General features: G+C 29.6%; 1 protein-coding gene across 2 annotated transcripts in view; it reads left to right on the top strand.

The window, feature by feature from the left end:
* Positions 1-368: 368 nt before the first annotated feature.
* The window catches only part of LOC130665132 (myb-related protein B), a 29,706-nt gene continuing 10,984 nt past the window's right edge, over positions 369-19,090 (top strand). Inside the window, exon 1 of one of the 2 annotated variants that reach the window (XM_057465415.1) lies at positions 369-599. In XM_057465415.1, coding sequence (XP_057321398.1) covers positions 556-599 — 44 coding nt within the window. In that variant the 5' untranslated portion in view covers positions 369-555. Of the gene's footprint in view, positions 600-8,080; positions 9,096-19,090 lie in introns of those variants that run through there. The other variant, XM_057465414.1, reaches the window with a different exon arrangement.

Below are 19,090 nucleotides of genomic sequence, written 5' to 3' on the forward strand. Positions count from 1 at the left end.
TTTTTATTTCCAATAAACAAAATAAATTCTGGCGGGCGAAAATTTTAAAAATGCATTTGAATAATTTTCAAAAATTTTATAGTATTTTTTAAAAAAATTTTGTTACGACTCAGTAATTTAATTCTTGAAAATTTTCAGATATCGGATACTATCAGTGTCATATTTTTTGAATATTTATAAAAAGATTTTAATTTTCTGAACTCAATGATTTATTTATTCAAATTAAAAATTCAAATAAAACCGCGCGAAAGCCATGCAATGATGGTACCAATCATCAGTTTGCTAATTTATGACGTAAACTTTTATTTGACATATGACATATTTATGTATCTAATTTTTAGTGTAAACATGTCAGTGTTTAAGATAAAAAAGAAATGATCGCATTATTAAATATTTGAAATTTTTAAAAACAAAAAAATAATTATGATTGTGCAAGTGACGATTTTTAAAAAAGTATTTTAATTGCTAGTTTTTGAACTTATCTACAATCACATTGGTTTTTTTTTTCTTATCAAGTGATAATTGTTGACAAACACGCACTCATTTGATCAAACAATGAAAGTGTCGCATAAAGTTCAAGAAATTCCATTCGTTTCCAAGTAAGTTTTAAGTCTTAGTCACTTGCTAAAATTAATTATTTCAAAAACTCATCAGTATCAGTAAATTAACTAAAAATTTTAAATCAAACACATGAGTGTGAATGTAACTGACAAGTGAGGATTTTTAAATATTTGAATAAATAAATAAAATATAAGCAGAGTAAAAATGATCCGGAAGTACAATTAGTAATTTTCGGATTTTTTTTGTCACCAAATCAATTATAAAAAAACAAAAACTAAAAATATGCACATGTAGAAAATTTTAAAAACTACAGGTGTAATTTTTTCAAATATTTTTTTTTTATAGTTTATCATCTAAAAAAAAATTCAAAAATAATTAGACATCTGCTAACTTTAGTATCATGAGTAAAAATAAAAAAATACGTATTTAGATAAATAAAAAGTCAGTACGAGGATTTTTTTTTAATTTCATTATTTTTATTTATTTCAAATTTACAAATTATCTCATGTCTGCTCCATTCACACTCATGCTAGAAGACAATTAACAATTTCCTCATTTTTTTCAACCAATCACTAAAAAAAAAAATACATCTGTAGAAAATTTAAAAAGCCATAGGTGCAATTTTTTAAAACAATTTTTTTTTTAATTTATCGTTTCTAAAAAGAGAAAAAATTATTAGACGTCGGCTAAGTTGAGTTTCATTGATCTGCAGAAAAATAATAAGATATTATTATTATTTAAAATAAATTGTCAAGTGACAAAAAATTATTTAGACACATTGGGTATCTCCAGGTAGCTCTCGATGCCGGCACATTCATCGGCTATACCGGCTGTTAAAAAATATATTTCTCCTTTTTTTCGGTCGTTTCTCTTACTCTGGGTTATATTGAACGCCTAGATGAAACAGGTGGCAGGGCACGTGGCACGCGATGAATGCACACCAGCCTTCTGTACTTGGGTTATTTCCATTTCCATATAATATAAAACATCATGTATCCTAAACTGCTTACTTGGATATCCCATTTTTGAAATTATTCATGTATGGATGGGTTGGTTCATCATCTTCACCGTAGTTTGGGTGTCTGGTGAGCAATATCAGGCATCATTCATGCTAGATAAGTATAAAAGAGAGGGAGTTGACGGTGAAAAACCTTGGAAAAATAGCGCAGGAGTGTGGCGCGTGCATATGCGAGCAGCTGCTCATACTCCCCATCATCAGAGTCACACAAATGACTGAATGTCTGGGTATACATTAAGTTTACCAAAGAAATTTCATTCTTTAAAGCCATCTTGCACCATCGTTAACCAACTAAAGAAAACTTTTTATTAAAGATTATTATATATCATTATGTTTATATATATATAATAATGTATAGAAGAGTAAATGGTTATTTATTATATGTTTTGGTGAAACCTGGCTTATTTTTCAGTGTATGTATCTGGTGTCCCAGCGAAAAAGTGACAGAAGGACGTATTGGATAACCCAAAGATGGTTCAACTTTCCTGTGGAGAAAAGTACAAGGGCAACCCTATCTATCTAAAATCTCACGAATATAAAATATCAAAATTTATCAACTAAATATTATTTTGTTGACAAAAACTTCATATAAGCTGGACACTGACGAAAAATAATTTTTTAAAGTAAATTTATAAAAATTATAACATTTACGCGGTAAAAAATTAGCGGAGTGAACGCGGAGTAAATCCGGAATGAATGCGAAGCGGGTGAATGTTTATTTATTTAATCTCCTCGGAGTGAAATTTACTCCAAAGCGGAGTTTATTTTAATATTCAAACTCTGAATCGGAGTGGATGCAGATTTAAATAAAATTCAGATCACTCCGAAATCACTCCGCTGGAAAAACAAACTCCATATTTACTCCGTATTCGGAGTGATTTTTTATAAGACAGAGTAACGAAGTAAATTCGGATTTAAATAAAATCCGTAATCACTCCGAATTCACTCCCCATTTTTTAGTTTATTAATTTCATATCTGATTTCAAAAATAATTTTCTTGACAGAAAGAATCAAAATTTATCCACGGAAAAAAGAGCAGTGGAAAAATTATTTTTCAGTACAAAAACAGAGCCCTCGTGTAAAAAAACTTGTGGAGAAAAATAGGTTTAATAAATCTACGAATTTTTATTGTGCTGTCGAGCAAACTCGAAACAGGAAGTCTAAAAAATAATGTAATTTTTACAGTTTCAAAGTAGAGGGACTCGCTAATATTTGAAATTGTAATAAATCTTGGATATACATTCAATTTTACCACTACTATTTCTATTTTCCGTGTTTACAGTATTCAAAAAAAAGACCAGCTGAACATATTTCGAGCTGAGCACAGATTTCTTCGATTAAGGAAATAATTTTGAATGAAATTTTGAAATTTCTGCACTAAAAATACAATGGATTTAAAATTTCCGACAGCATAATTTTTTGTGAGAAGAAAATAAAATATTTCTAAAAGTTAATTTATCTCTCATCTAGTGGAAACTCCGAAATAGGAGACATTTCTCTAATGGCGAAAATTTGGTTGAAGGTCTATGATGTCACCCACAATCACCCCAGGGGTTAATGAGAAAAAAAATAAAAACTGCTCCAAAAACCGATTTTTTGCGAATATTTCATAAACAAAAAAAAAATTTGTAAAAAACTTTCAAACAAAAGTTGTAGAGAAAAAAAATTCACACAAAAAAGTATTAGAAATTTTTTTCGTGTCTATAAAAGATAACAGCTATAAAAGATAAACTTTTGAAATTTCGAAGCGTAAATTTCCATTGGAAATTTAAATTTATAAAATATGATAAAGTGTTAATTGAAATAAAATAAAAAAATCTCGTTATGTCATACTATTATAAAATTTGCGCTCTGTAGTTTGTCAATCTAACGTTTCTCAAGTTATCAATATTAAATTTCCCCTTGTGAGATACAAGTAGTGACGTCAGGGCCCAGTCCCGCATAGCAACCGAGAACAGGACGGAAGGACAAGCTGTTAAGTTGGCTCGCACATATACACGCATATTTTATATGTATGAATAAATGGACCCCGAGTTTTCGTGTTATGTTATGTTATATATTATATTATATTATATGCCACCTAACCAGAGACACGCGATACGATAACGATGAAGAGTATAAAAGTTTGCTCTTGATGATGGTACTTGTCGGCCAATACCTATTGCTAATAAAAATAAAAAAAAAACCCGTACCAGCTGCTGATGTAATATGCGCATGCATGTTCTACGTGTTACGACAAATCTACCACCACCCTTAAGTTTTTATATAAAATTCGAGTGCTGAGTATACATCGTAGCTTCTTCAAGGGTTGATTTTACAATGCGTTCAAACGAGATCTACATTATCATTTATTTTTACATAAATTTTATATCAAAATTCCATTAAATACATATTTCAATCTTTAATTTTTCAATATATATATTAGTGTTTCAAAAAATCGACTTTTTTTTTTTCTCGAAGAACATTGAAAAGTCGACAGAGTATCTCTAGACAAAGACCCTGTTAAAATATGAGACCTTAATATTAATATTTAAAGGTGGCGATTCGCGATTTTCTATTTTCCATTTAAATAACATGGGAGAAAAAAAAAAATTTTAAGTTTGGAATTTTATACCTCGGCGATGGCTTATTGAACAGATAAGTTTAGGATATACTTTTGTAGGGAATTAAACGCTCTACAAAAAAAGTATCGTATCATTTTTTGATAAATCCATCTGTTCAAAAGTTATTGGAGCTCGAAGTCAAGTTAGAGTAAATTTCAAGATCTTTTTACTTTTCCTTTTTACTTTTCCGGCGTAACTATCGGACTTATCACAAAATGTTATGAAATATTTTTTGTAGAAAATTTTATTTCTAACAAATTATCTCTGATAAAGTTTTCTAAAATTCCGCATTGTTTTCTAGTTATTTTCATTTTAATGCCAGGCTCCTAAAAAAATAGTGTTCTGATCGATTTTAAGTCTTTTTGATCGGTTATAATTTTTATGGGGTGTAAAATAACTGGCAACATCCGATCTCATTAATAATTTTTTATTTTATGGTGACATTTTATAACCCGTAGTAGAAAATCTACTGAATCTAGATTTCTGAAATGTTTTGCATAAGTACTAGTATATGCCAGCCGAAAAATGCAGCCACCCCCCAATTACCCCTTAAGTCAATTTTAAGCAGTCAAATTGTGTAAATTTTTTTAATTTTCGTTCAGCGAAAAAGGTTCTAATCTTCAGGTACATAATTGATTACTACTTCATAATTTAATGTCTTAATTATTCCGCGTATAAAGTCCGCGGTGGCCGAGTAGTTCAGGCGTTAGACAGTGAAACTGTCCGTCTCTCCATCAGTTTGTCGCGACCTGAAGTGGAGTTAGAGTTCAATCCACTTTGGTAACCGATATAAAGGTGAATTAGTTTCAGAATTTATTGAAGTACATCACAGAAAAAAAAATTCTCAACTTTATTTAATATTTAAGTACTCAGTAGACTTTGTTTGTGTAAAATTATATAAGATCATGACGTATTCTGGTGAAATCTATTCTATAAAAAATTTAAAAAAATTCTTAAGCAAGATGTTTTTTTAAGTAAAAACCACAAGTACCATCAAATACAAAACACAAAATAAAAGTCGTCTTTATTTTTCGTGGTGTTCGTAACGGCATGAAGGAATTCCACGCGATTGTTCATCTCTTTTGCTCTTAACATTACCGCTTACCTTCATTCTTTCTTACTGTTTCGTATAATGTAAGCATAGTCGGGCACCGGCTTTCGTCGATTCGCGTCTCTTCCCAGAACCTAGCACTCGCTTGAATGGTCTTTTCTGTTAGTCCAGTATAATCTTAAGAAAAAACTACACTAAATAATCTGTTTACTCCGTAAGCTGGTAAAATAACGAAAAAAAACTCGATTTTCAAAAATTTCACGGAAACCAATTTCCTTTTTTTAAATTTCAAATTTTTATGGCGGGAAGTCAAAAATTTAAATTATCGTAAAAAATTCCTTTCAAATCTCACTTGTTCTTCCGCATTATTATTTTTTTGAATGATGAATTTAAATTTGACGTTTCTTACTTAATATTCAAAACACGAATGCATTTATCGTAATTTCTTTATATGAGTTTCGTATTTTATTTAAAAGACATATGTGGTTTTTAATATATATGTATATACTTTTTGGCCTCATTTAGTCGCATTAATTTGCTTGTAAAATGGGACATCTGCTTAAATTATTCTTGAGTCATGAACAAAACGCATGTACTTTAGTTGCTGTTCTTAATGAACTAATAATTTATATTTCTTAATTATTACATTTATGTTCAACTCCATTATTAATTAGACATATTTATATTTAATTTTTATTCTTTATCATCTTGATTGAGAACAAACAAAAGTCAAAAGCTGAAAAAAAAAATTAATGCTATTCGCTTGTGGTGCATAGTAACTATTAACAGACACGTTAACGAAGAATTTGTGTGATTATAAATAAAGACTTGGCAGTGACGACTAGTTGGCTGAAATGGCTGTCCGAGGGGCAGAGACGAGAATTTAAAATAAAAAAAAAGCCGCACCTTTAATCGATAGCTCAGAAATCAAACTCGGTAAATAAAAAAAAAATAAAACTCATAAATTAAAAGTCTGATAGTCTAGTTAATATGAAAGACTTAAGACCCTTGGAGACCGGTCGTTTATAACTTAAATTTGATCTAAAAATAAGTGACTCAATAATAGCATGGTTGTTTTCCATCTGTTTTAGACCAATGCAGCTTGATGGATTTTTTATTCTTTTTCACATTATTCTTATTTAAATCAACGGATCGTTTAATTACATTATTATACATGCGTCCAACAAAGTATAGATATATTAGACTGATTCAAAAAAATCGACTGCTTTTTTCCAGGACACACTCAAAAGTTTCAGTAGGATAAAAGAAGACGCCTGTTCAAATTTGAGCCCTTAATATTAATATTTAATATTCCCTGATATGAGTGCGAATGTACCAGATATAAGACAAATTTTAAATTATGAATGAACGGATTAAAAAAATAAAAAAATGCACATACTGATTTTTAAATTCTATAAATGTGCATTTTTTAAATTTTATTCTGTTCCCATCTAATTCATTTATTTCAAAATTTGAAAAATGACAATTGTCAGCTACATTCACACATTCCCTGGTTGCGATTTTCTATTTCCCATATAAATGACATGGGAAAAAAATTTGAAATTTTGAATTTGATACGTCAGTAATGGCGTATTGTACAAATAAGCCCAGATACATTTTTGTAGGAAATTTAACGCTCTACAAAAATCTCTCATAATTTTTGATAAATCCATCTGCCCAAAAGTTATTTGAGTTTGAATTCAAATTGATAGTAAATTTCGAGATCTTCTTTTTTTTCCAGCGAAACTATCAGACTTATCACAAAATGTCATAGATTCTTTTTTGTAGACAATTTTATTCCCTACAAATTATCTTTGATAAAGTTTTTCAAAATTCTGCATAACTTTCTACTTATTTCCATTTTAGTGTCAATCTCATGAAATCAATCAGAACCCGGGTCAAAAAAATAACTTGATTTTGACTTTTTTGACTTGTTTTTGACTTCAGTAACTTGGTTTTGACTTGCATTTGACTCTTAACTTGATTTTGGCTACACTTGGTTAAAAATTTAAGTCAACTAAGTTAAATCCAAGACAACGTGACTTGAATTTGACTTAGTGGGCGTGAATGGGTACTAAGTAAGACAACTAAGTCAAAAGCAAGTCAAAACCAAATGTATTTTCATACCTCAAAATATGTTTTTCATTTATTAAATAAAGGAATTTAAACTTGACTTGCTTTTGTCTTCCTAAACTTGCTTTATTTTGAATTTTTAAAATTACGTCAAAATCAAGTTATTTTTTTGAGCCGGGAATACTATTTCTTCAAGGGCTTGACATTAAAATATATATACCATAAAATATATAGTAGATGAAATTTGAACAATTTAACTTGCGATTGAGGTGAAGTAGTGAATCCAAGTCAGCACATGGCGCACTTGCATTCATCAGTTCTATTACCCACGAGTTTCCTTTGGAGAAGAGCCCTTGGGTTCTTGGATATACTTTTACCTCGACGCAAAAGTATCCCTCCAGAACTTCGTATATTTTCGGGTTTTTTCGGTATCATACTTATACATGTATTATTATTATTATTATTCTTGTGATATACATGCTAGCATACCATGGGTAAGTAATATAAGCAAAGCTTCATTTCTTCTCTTTTTCTCTTATATATATGTATATAACAATTGTTTCTCTCCTTTTTTCTCAACTTTGACCATTGATGTTGATGCCGTTTTGATACTTACCCAGTTGTAATGCCTCTTTGTTGCTCTCGAGTCGAGTCTCTCCTCTGAACGCCGCGGTTGGTCGAAGTCTCACCATGTATTAGTGATCCCCACTCTCAATAAAACAGTTCTCTTTACCCGCGTGATGTGAGTTCTCGATGCTTTAGACCCTCGATCTCATACTCACAAACAACCAGAATGTAACGTTGCCGCTGCTGCTGCCGCCACCGCATGTGAAAAATACGTCGGCTTCGGGCTGTTGTTCGGTCGAACCTCGAGGTTGCTTTAGTCGAGATCGGGCAAGCGGCCGCCACTGTACCCGCGTGTACTGAAATTTTTTTATCGTATTTTGCCCCCGAAAATTCCCTCCAAAATAATTTAAATGGAGGATAAAAATATATTCACGCAGTGGCGTTCGTAATATTGATATTAATATTTATTTATTTATATACATATATATGTAATTAAATATATAAATAGAAATAAACTTTTAAATTTAAATAATCTATTGTTTGTTGAGTTAAAATACAAAAATAAAGAGCTCGCGACTGCGCAAGCTCAGTTTTCAGAACAAAGATTGTACGCAAACGCGCATTAAAAGACCGTTTCGGACGCTGACGAGGCCAACGATCGATACTCGGTTCTTTTTTTAAATAATTGTTTTTAAAATTTAAATATTGTTTATTAAATTTTTAAAATTATTTAAACTTCCGTGTATTTAAATTAAATATTTAAAAATAATCGCAGTGATAAACAGTTTCTATGACAAAACGTCAAGTTTAATTGGACGTCATGTAAAAAAACACCATTTTATTAAATTAATTGATGTTACGTACATAAAATAATAAACTTTATACTCAGCAGTTAATTAAAGTTTTTAAATAAAAGTGTATTTATTGTGAAAGCTAACGATGATGAATAAAAGTTATATTATTTTAAAAAGTACGTACTTGTTTTTGAACAAGTGTTGAAACGTTTTTATCTGTGCCATGGATATCGTGTAGACATATTGCAAGTACGGAGCTTCTGGATGTTTCAACTTTACTAGTGCATTTATTTATTTAAATTTAACAAAGCAATTTAGTTTATTTATTAAATAATGCAGCGTTTACCAGCGGATTTGCTTGTACCGTCAAAAACTGTAGATATTTCTACTTATCATTCGACATTTTATTCACCACCACCGACAGAAGCGTAAGTTTTTTTTTTTTTTTTATTTATTTACTGATATTGAGTAAGTATTTATTTTTATGAGTATGAATCTAGCAGACAAGACGAATTATAAATTTTAAATGAATGAATTGAAAAAAAGGCGCGTAGATTTTTTAAAATTTGAATACGAATTTTTTAATTTTTATTTTATTTATTTATTTGAAAATTAAAAAAATTGACAATTGTCAGTTACATTCACACTCATTTTTTTATTAATATTAATTGAGTTATTTAATATCATATATTTATATATATATAAGCATTTTAATTACCGATATTTAAATGTAAACAATACGTCATTTTTCAAATTTGCCATTTAAATTCTTGTACTCAATATAAAATTTTATTTATTTAAAACTCTCAATTTCCACATCAAATATTACATTTAACTATTCATATATATACAATATATATATATATATAGTCATACAAAAAAAAAATGTTCACGTGCATTGACTCGTGTCAATGTAATAAAATTTTAATATCCGACTAAAAGTTGACAGAAAAATTTAAAAAATTCTACGTAGGCAATAAAAATAAAACTTGAAGTATTGACTATTTAGTTGAGGCTCGAAGTCAGTAAAGCTGATAAATAGTAATGCTTCACTTAGTATTCTTTGATGTGTGTGTGTGTGCGTGCGCACATGTACACAACTATCTATGTAAACATACAAATGTATGTGTTCCCACAGATCACCACAGACGCACACAAGGACAGATTTTTTTCTAAAGGCTGTCGTGCAACATGTACTGATTGCATATTTTAATGTACACTTAAACTTAAACGTAAATAATGCGGTAATAATTATTCTAACCGCGGAACAATAAAAAATTTAAATCAAATAATATTAATGTGCTGAATTAAAAATGTTTATATTTTTCAAAGATGAAAGATTTGAATATTTGTAATTTATGTACGGTTGTTTGTATAGATATATATAAGAGTAAGTGTGAGAAAAAGAGGGGATTTATTGAAACCTGCTTCAAGTCACTTTAAATATTCTTTTAAATTCCAAACCTGAGCACTTGTAATATTTTTTTAAAAAATAACTTTTGTAAAAACAAAATTTACTTAAGTAGTAAATCAATGAAAATTTTTAAATTATTAATTTCATATTTAAGTTGAAAAATAATTTTTTTGACAGAAGAAAATCATAATTTATTTCCGGTACTCAAAAAAAAAAGTCAGCATATCTTGAGCAGAGCTCAGATTTCTTCGATTAAGAAAAATATTTTCTGTGAAATCTTGAATTTTTTCCTGTAAAAATTTATCAGATTCAAAATTTAATAGCGTAATTTTTCGTGAGTAAACAAAATTTTTAAAAGTTAATTTTTCTAGGTGTAGGTTTAAATTTTTTATTGTTAATCGGATGGTTCAATTCAATTTCTACACAGTAACAAATTTTTCGTATTTGTGTAAAGAAAAAAGTCTGTGTAAAAAATTTTATGTTAAACATTTAACATTTTCGGTGTTAATTTAACACACTGTTGTGTTGTTTGATCAGTCCATTTTTAACACAAAAAAATGTTAATTGAAACAAAAGTAACATTTACTCAGTGTTACTTTCCAAACAAGTGTTAACACTTTTAAAATGTAACTTTAACATAGAGCGCGTGTTAATTCATTAAAGTAACACAAAGAATGTGTTAAATTTACCGTAGTCACTTTCAAGCTTAACATAAATTTTTATGAGTATCCATATAACACAAATAAAAATGTTAAATTAACACTTTACGTGTGTTGCAGATAACATTTTAATGTGTAAAAGTTTCAGAACCGGTAACAGAGAATAACATTTTTTTGTGTTATTTTTTCAACACTAATGAAAAATGTTAAAACAACATAAAAATTTGTGTAAAATTTTGTTCTAACACACAGTTTTGTGTTAACTTCTACAAAATTGTCTTTACTGTGTAAGTTGATTGATATTCAATCGGATAATTTATGTTACTCGATTACCTTAAGCTTTGACCGGAAACAACAGACTGATATTAATATCAAAGGATGCGGTGTTATCAGAGTCAGTACTCCGATTTCTACCCATTCAACATCTCATTTATTATTACGAATTATAATATCAGTTAAATTGTGTTATCAGTAAAGATATTTGTCTTCGAGGTCAGCCAGTAGGTTTTAAAAATTTGTCCTTCAAGACTAAAGATGACTTTGTCAATACTAAGTCGTAAAATATATGATGTATAGACGAAGCCTGAAAGATTAAATCCAAGAATGGATCTTACTATTTCAGTCTTTACTTTGTCACCAAGCAAAGTAGGTCTTTTATTTCATTCACTTCTTTTAGGCTGAAGATTTTTCATACTGGGAAACTTTAAAGTTCTTTCTCAGTGTCCTCTCTCAAAAGGATCCTGAGGAAGAAGAGTATCGTCAATCCGGTTTGGCAACATACCTTTTTTCTTTCTCTCTCGGTCATCTGTCAAAATTTAAAAGCAAATTCACGATGGTTAATACTCAGATATTTTTTTACTTTTTTTTTTTAAGGATCCAGAGGTGAAATTTTTTTAAAAGTCATACCGCCAGAGAACCACTGATAACTAATTTGAATTTAAGATTAACATTTTTGCGAAACCGTTTAATTGAAATGACAAAATTCATACGCGAAATGAAAGTTTTTATTTCTAATACTAGTTTTTTTTTTTTTTTATTACTGATAATAATCTTCATTACCACAATCAAATAGAAATGTCAGCTGCAACTTGAGGAAAAATTAAACTCGTGCAAGAATTTATTTTTAAAGTAGGATCTGGTTTATTTAAAAAAAAAAAACACGATGATGAGTAAAAAAAAAAGTCCTTAAACTTAATGGAGATACTTGTAGCTTTAGCCGCACATCCTCCAACAAATTTAGAAAAATTTTCCCGGAATTTTCGATCATATGGTACATAAATTTTATCGAATACATATGGTCCTGAAGTTAACACTATTTAGATTTTATTTTCAACGACTTCATTGAAAAAAAAAAAAAATTAAAAAAATGCACATGTAGAAAATTAAAAAGTCTGTAGGTGTAATTTTTTGAAATAATTTTTGTTTTATAATTTATTGTTAAAAAACAATTCAAAAATTATTAGACAACTAACTTCAGTATCAATGATCCTGGTCAGTAGACAATTAACAATTTTCAAATTTTTTTCTCAACAAATCAATTACAAAAAAAAAAAAAAACTAAAAAAAATGGACATGTAGAGAATTTAAAAATCTATAAGTGCAATTTTTTAAAATATATTTTTTTTTTTATATTTATCGTTCTGAATAAATTCCAAAAGTTATTAGTCGGCAAACTTCAGTATCACCGAATACATCTGCTCCCTTGATGACGTTCAGAAGCGGATATTTTTTTTTTTTAATTTTCCGGCGCCTTATCAAACTATTCAATAATACAGGATACGTTTCCACGCGGGAATTAGATGAGTTCGATGAGGGTAAAAGTGACTGGAGGCGTGGCTAAAAAAAAAATAACACGTGCATGGTCATCAGAATAAACAGTTGTGAGTATTTATTTGCAGTATATAATATTCCCACGGCTGAATTAAAGATTCACACGGAAAATAGGATCTTACACACTTGTCATGGGAACGAACACTGAGTAAAAGGGCAAAAGTGCACACAAGGGGGGATGATGGTAACATAAGGTGTAGAAAAAAGTTAAAAGGGGATGATGAAAGCCCTCTCGGAAATCCTCGGAAACCTTCGGACTTTTGCACCCTTCTGTTTCTCGTTTTTTTTTTTATTATCGTATTCTCTGGCATAGTCTATATAACATGGGTGATTGAGGTTGTATTATAATAATACACAGAAGTTTATACATTATAGGTCGATGCTCTGGTATGCGTAATGCATTTAAAACACGACTCATGCGACGTGGAATCATGTTGGCATCGGTGTATTTTAATACCGGTGATCTTGGGACTTTTTTACTGGACAAGTTAAAGGGAGAAATAAATAAGAAAAGAAAGAAAGAAAGAAAAAGAGGGAACGAAGTAAGGCATCAAGGCAGGTGGTGACCAGATGTCCTATAAGGGGTTCAACCCTGATCCTCTCTCTGTACGTGTCGATATCCGTACTTAGTTTTAACTTATTTTAGCGACAAGGTTTTTTTTATTTATTGCCAGCAACAATTGATCCTGAAGTCACCAGACAATTAACAATTTTCGCTTTTTTTTCAACAATTTAATTTTTTAAAAATATGCACATGCAGAAAATTTAAAAAACTCCAGGTAGAATTTTTTTAAATATTTTTTTTTCTTAAATTTATCGTTTTTAAAAAAATTCAAAAATTATTAGACTTATGCTAATGATCATGAAGTTGAGAATTTTCGGATTTTTTTTCAACAAATTAATAACAAAAATATAAAAATATGCACATGTAGAAAATTTTAAAAACTACAGGTGGAATTTTTTAAATAATTTATCATTTTAAATACAATCCAAAAATTGAATTTTTTTTTGTGTACAGAAAATTCTGTTATTTTTATATAATGATCGATACGAGGTCATATGAAAGGTAAAGAACACTAATGTCTAAAAAATGAATATTTACTTATATTTTTATATACAAAAATCTGCTATAAAATTAAGATAAAAAAATATGGCGCGAGGGGTTGCTGTTGCGTTTACTCACTCTAGTCTCGTAGGGTTTATTGTTACATTCAAAATACATGTACATGAGAAGCGCTCAAGAAGGCGCGAAACGGAAGGGAAGCGGAAGGGAATGGAAGGAAGTAAAAAGGAGGGTAAAAAAAAGTTAAAAGGGGACAGAATTATACAACTGACTCTCACTCTTTCTCTATGGGTACAAGACACGGCTCTGGTAAATAGAGGGGAAAGTCCCAGGCAGACGGTAGCACACCCTGCAGATGCCAGTAAAGTTAGATAGCAAGACTTCAAGGATCTCATGCTGATTTTTATGTTTTATTAAAATAGTAACATTGATCATACGGTAATTTTAGAGTTTACTATTTTTTACCTGTATCTTACTTATGTAAGAAATTTATCATAACATATGAGGCCCAAATGATACATAACTAAATTATGTAATTTTAATGCAAAAAATTTAAAGGACCAGAGAGTTATTAAGTCAAATATAGGATAGTTTTGTCATATTAACATAATAAAGTTAAAAGGAAGATGAAGAAGGAAAAGAAAAAAAAAGAGAAAGCTCAGCTGACCGTCAGATCCCGAGATTCCTTGAATTTAAAGGGCCAGGTATAGTCATTATATTCACAAGTATAGCAGTTGCAGGATCTAAGCCAAAATATATAAGACATCGACTATATTATAAAATTACGTATACATTTTCATACACGATTAATTAAAATGTATGTAAGGTAAGCCTAGTACCCGATTACTCATGTATTTGTATATCTTTATTTATTAAATATATCTATACAAATACATGGAGTGACCGGGTACTAGTTCTCTGATCAGGTACTAGATCTTTTAACTTATAAGTAATTTTCTTTTTAAATTTAAGGTAAAAGACCTAATACCTGATCAGGAAACTGTTACTCGATCAGGGAACTAGTATCCAATCAGAGAGCTAGTACTCGATCAGGGAACTAGAACCCGATCAATGAATTAGTACCCGATCAAGGAGCTGTAGTAGTACCCGATCAAGGAACTAGTACCCGATTACTCATGTATTTGTATATCTATATATACTAAAAATATCTACATAAAAATACATGGATCGACTGAATACTAGTTCCCTGATCGTGTACTAGGTCTTTTACCTTCTGTATAAAAATAAAAAGATGAATAAAAAGTAAACGATAAGTCAGTGAGCTTTGAGGATGCGGGTGACTTTATCGCCTACCTCTATTGAATAGCTTAGCGCACGCTCATGTTCTTTATTATTTTCAACATAATACTGTCAAATAGACGCAATAAGCGCAACCAGCTGCCACATAACATGTCTTGAAACATAGCTTACGATTGATGATCGACTATTGCCTTAAACATAGAATAACCAAGTAATGTAAGAAAGAGAGTGAGAGAGACCCAGAGACAGCTGTCGAGTCACGCACCTGCTCATAAAGAGTCTTACCACCAATATCAGGGGTCTATGTCCGTTTTGTAACAGATTATCAGCCTATACAGTAGTACACACATCGACATTGTTTTATTTTATATGTACTTTCAAAAGATTTAATTTACCACCGAAGTAAGTATATCTAAGTGTCAGTATTAACAAAAAAAAAAAAATGGGTAGCAGTAGCATTTCTGACCACTGCTCCATTTTTGGACCATTCAAAAAATTAATCGTGTAATTGTGACCTTAACAAATTATTTTATTTTAATTCAGGCGGCCAAAATTCGTACCTCTACCCTAGACAAAAAAAGGATTTCTTGGCGCAAGAAAAATTTTGTATGCATTATGAAATGGAAAAAAAAATTTTCTTAAGACTAGAAAAAGTTTTTTGGCGCAAGAATTTATTTTCTCGCAGCAAGAAAAATTTTCGTGTTCAATTTATGATGCAAAAAATATCTTAGGGCAAAAAAACGAATTTTCAATTAAAATGACGGTTTTTTAAACAAACTACCAGCTTTGAAATTGATATTTAAATTAAATCGACTTAAAATCAAAAACACAATTATTGATATGAAAAAAAAAAAATAAATAATTTAAAATGCACAGTGATTTTAATTTTTACGACATCCATGACAAAAATTCAAAGTAATGTTAAAATAAAGTACACATATAAACATGTTAATTTATATTTATATTTACGACTAATTTGAAGTTGATAATTAAAAGTAATTTGTTTGAAATCCCACCGAAAATTTCAAACAGGATAAAAGTGAAGAACTAAATTACTATTATTATTATTATTATTATTTTTAACAAGATTATTTTAATTTAAATAAAGCATTTTATCAGATGTAATCATTATACTCAAGATGAATAGCCTGGGTATCAAGATTTACAATTCAAGGATATTGCGGTGACCGTTAAAATAATAATTTAAATAAATTTAAATTTCATAAAAAAAAGTTGCCTCAGTAGAACAAATGTATACATAATACATTAATAATTATAATTATCGTATGATTTAAATTCTAGACAAATAGTGAATTTAAAAAATTTACCTTTTGATGTTTTAAATAAAAAGGATGTCGTGTTACTAAGGGACGAAAGAAAAGAAGCGAGTGGTTTTTGCCAATCAATACGTGGCTCATATATATGCTGTACTCGGTTGGTATATGTATTACTTTACATGTATTTGGGAATCGGTGTGTACATAGACACAGACATGCGAGTAAGCAAAATAACGCTCATAATACTTGTCTCGCCCCCTGCACAGACAGCTGTGCCAGGCAGTACAACCCCTAGTATTTCTCTCATTTCTCGCTTGCCTCGTCTCGTTTGGGGGAGGCTAATAACAATGACTATGGGACACTGAAAGTGCACATGCCATAAGCATATGCTCCCGTGAGCGTGCGAGCTCTCACAGATGGTTCGATAAGTAATAAAAATAGACGAAAAAACCAAAAAAAGGAAAAAGATACCGAAGGTGTTATCATATTTATATATGAATATACTTTTAAAACCCCTGATTAAGTTATTTATCACAATAAATTCACTCTTTTATGTATTATATTATTTATAACGTAAATATTAATTCATTCTTAATGATATGCCGGAAAAAATTACTGTTGTGATATGAATTTTAATGATCAATGATCATATACATATTATTAAACTTGTTTTCTACAGACATGCATATATTGCGTCAGAAATTTCTCAGGATATAAAATTTATTGGTTATTGATTGAACATTTTAATTAAAATATTTATTTTATTGTAACATAAATAATTTTTAATCCTGATTAATAGGATATAAATTTTGAATTTAATTCAAATATTCGAATTTTTGTTGATAATAAAAATGATGCATTTGTATTTTTATTCACTAGTATAATGATGAGATTCAATGCTTGAATGTACATCTGTTTTTTGATATATATATAGGGTCGAAGTACCATTTGTGGCCTCTACTCCATTTTTGGGCATTTAATACTTTATTTTAATTAATGAAAAAGTGTAAAATAAAATTCTCATTTCAATAATGGGATAAAAGTATTTCTGAAAAAATTTTAAAAATTAATTATCTGCGTATTTTACAAATTAGTTTAATTAAAATTTCCAAGTGGCCAAAACTGGCCCTTACATGGCCAAAAACGCATGTACCTGAAGATCGGAACGTTTTTTGCAGAACAAAAATAAAAAAACAAAATGAAATTTAACAAATCTGCTGGATCTTTATTTTTGAAATGTTTCGCATTGGCGCTAGTATGTCAGCCGAAAATTGCAGGCTACCCCCAACTACCCCTTAAGCAGTCGAATTACATAAAGTTTTCATTTTCATTGCGCGAAATACGTTTCAATTTTCAGGTACATAAAAACGCTACTTCTACCCTATATTAGGACTTTTAAAAAAAAAAATTTCTTTTTCTCGGAAACAGGTTCAAAAATTTCATTTAGATATAAAAGTTCGCTTGTGAAAATTAGAGCTCCTGAGGGAAAGGCCGCCCTCTTTCTCAAACTCAGAAAAATAAACAGGACTATCTCTGTTGCAACTCGTAGAGTAGAGACGAATTAGAATTTTTGAAAATTCGCAATTATTAGCTCTATGTTGAGGTTTTAAAAAACACTAAACACTCTATTTTTTCCAGTTTTTGTCCATGAATTCAAACGAATTGAAAATCGGTATTAACCCCTTAGCATTAACATTAAGAGGTTCCCGTACTTTTCTATTTTCCATAAGAATAACAGAAAAATTTTTTTTTTATTCTTCTGATCTTTATAACTAGCTAACAATGCGTCATTAGAAAAATCTGCAGACATCTTTTTGCAAGGCATTAAATGCTCTACAAAAAAGCTCTCTTGTCAAAATTTCACAAAGTCAACTATTTTAAAGTTATAGCCGATCAAAAGTTAAAATACCTATAATTTGACCTTTTTTTGAATTTTCCCTCCGAATAATGGAAAAATTGTAGACTTTATTATAATTTATCCATAGAAATCATCTCTAAATTTACTTTCCGTTCAACTTTTTTATCAAAAATTACATTTATTGTCATAATATGTTAACTTTTCTTTAGTTTAAAGAATAAAATTAAAGAATTTCTATAGTAATAAATAACATTCCTAAGTTACCATATTTTTGTTTATTTTTCTTGATCAAATGGTATCATATATATCACTGATATGATATTTTAATATATGTGCATTTTTATGTTATTGACATAATTTTTTTTTTTTTTTCTAAGTAAATATTTAAATAGTTATGTAATATAAAGATTAGAGTTGATACAGATAAAGGTTTTATGAATGAATTCCGGTTTCGAAGAAAGCCATTTGTCAAACGTGTGTTCAACGACTGAAACATTAGACCTATGGATAGAATAAGACAAAGACTGTAATTTACTAAGTGACACTTGAATGATTTTATTAACGTATTTAGGAAGAAGATATAGTAAAAGAAAAACCGGGAAGGAAGTTGACGAGGTGTACGTAGGTCGCATTGATAGACAGGAAACTAATTAAACCCTAAGACTACACACTTGGGAGTAAACTTACGGACAGGATGTGGTTGTTGTATCCGGGGATTTAAGGGATAGAATTAAACCAGTAAAGAAGAATAATATAAGGCGAGAAGTAGACAAAAACAAAACTAAAGAACTTGTATAATCCGATTACAAAAATAATAAAAAAAAATATATATGAAACTGTAACGATTAACAGGAAGGATGTTTACCGAACCGTAAGATTTTGCCCGCAAAATTAGGATGCTTCCTTACTTGTCTTTTTATCGTTAAGTTTTCGGGCGACTTCTTTTAGTTTACTAGTGGTGTCAAATTACTGTAATTTTTATGGTCAGTTAGGGCAGATCTGGAGAAATTGACTGTCAACTGACGTCAAAAATTTGGTAAAAATTTCGGTCAATCATTTATA

This window comes from Microplitis mediator, chromosome 3, assembly GCF_029852145.1.
Source record: "Microplitis mediator isolate UGA2020A chromosome 3, iyMicMedi2.1, whole genome shotgun sequence".
NCBI classification, from domain to species: Eukaryota; Metazoa; Arthropoda; class Insecta; order Hymenoptera; family Braconidae; genus Microplitis; species Microplitis mediator.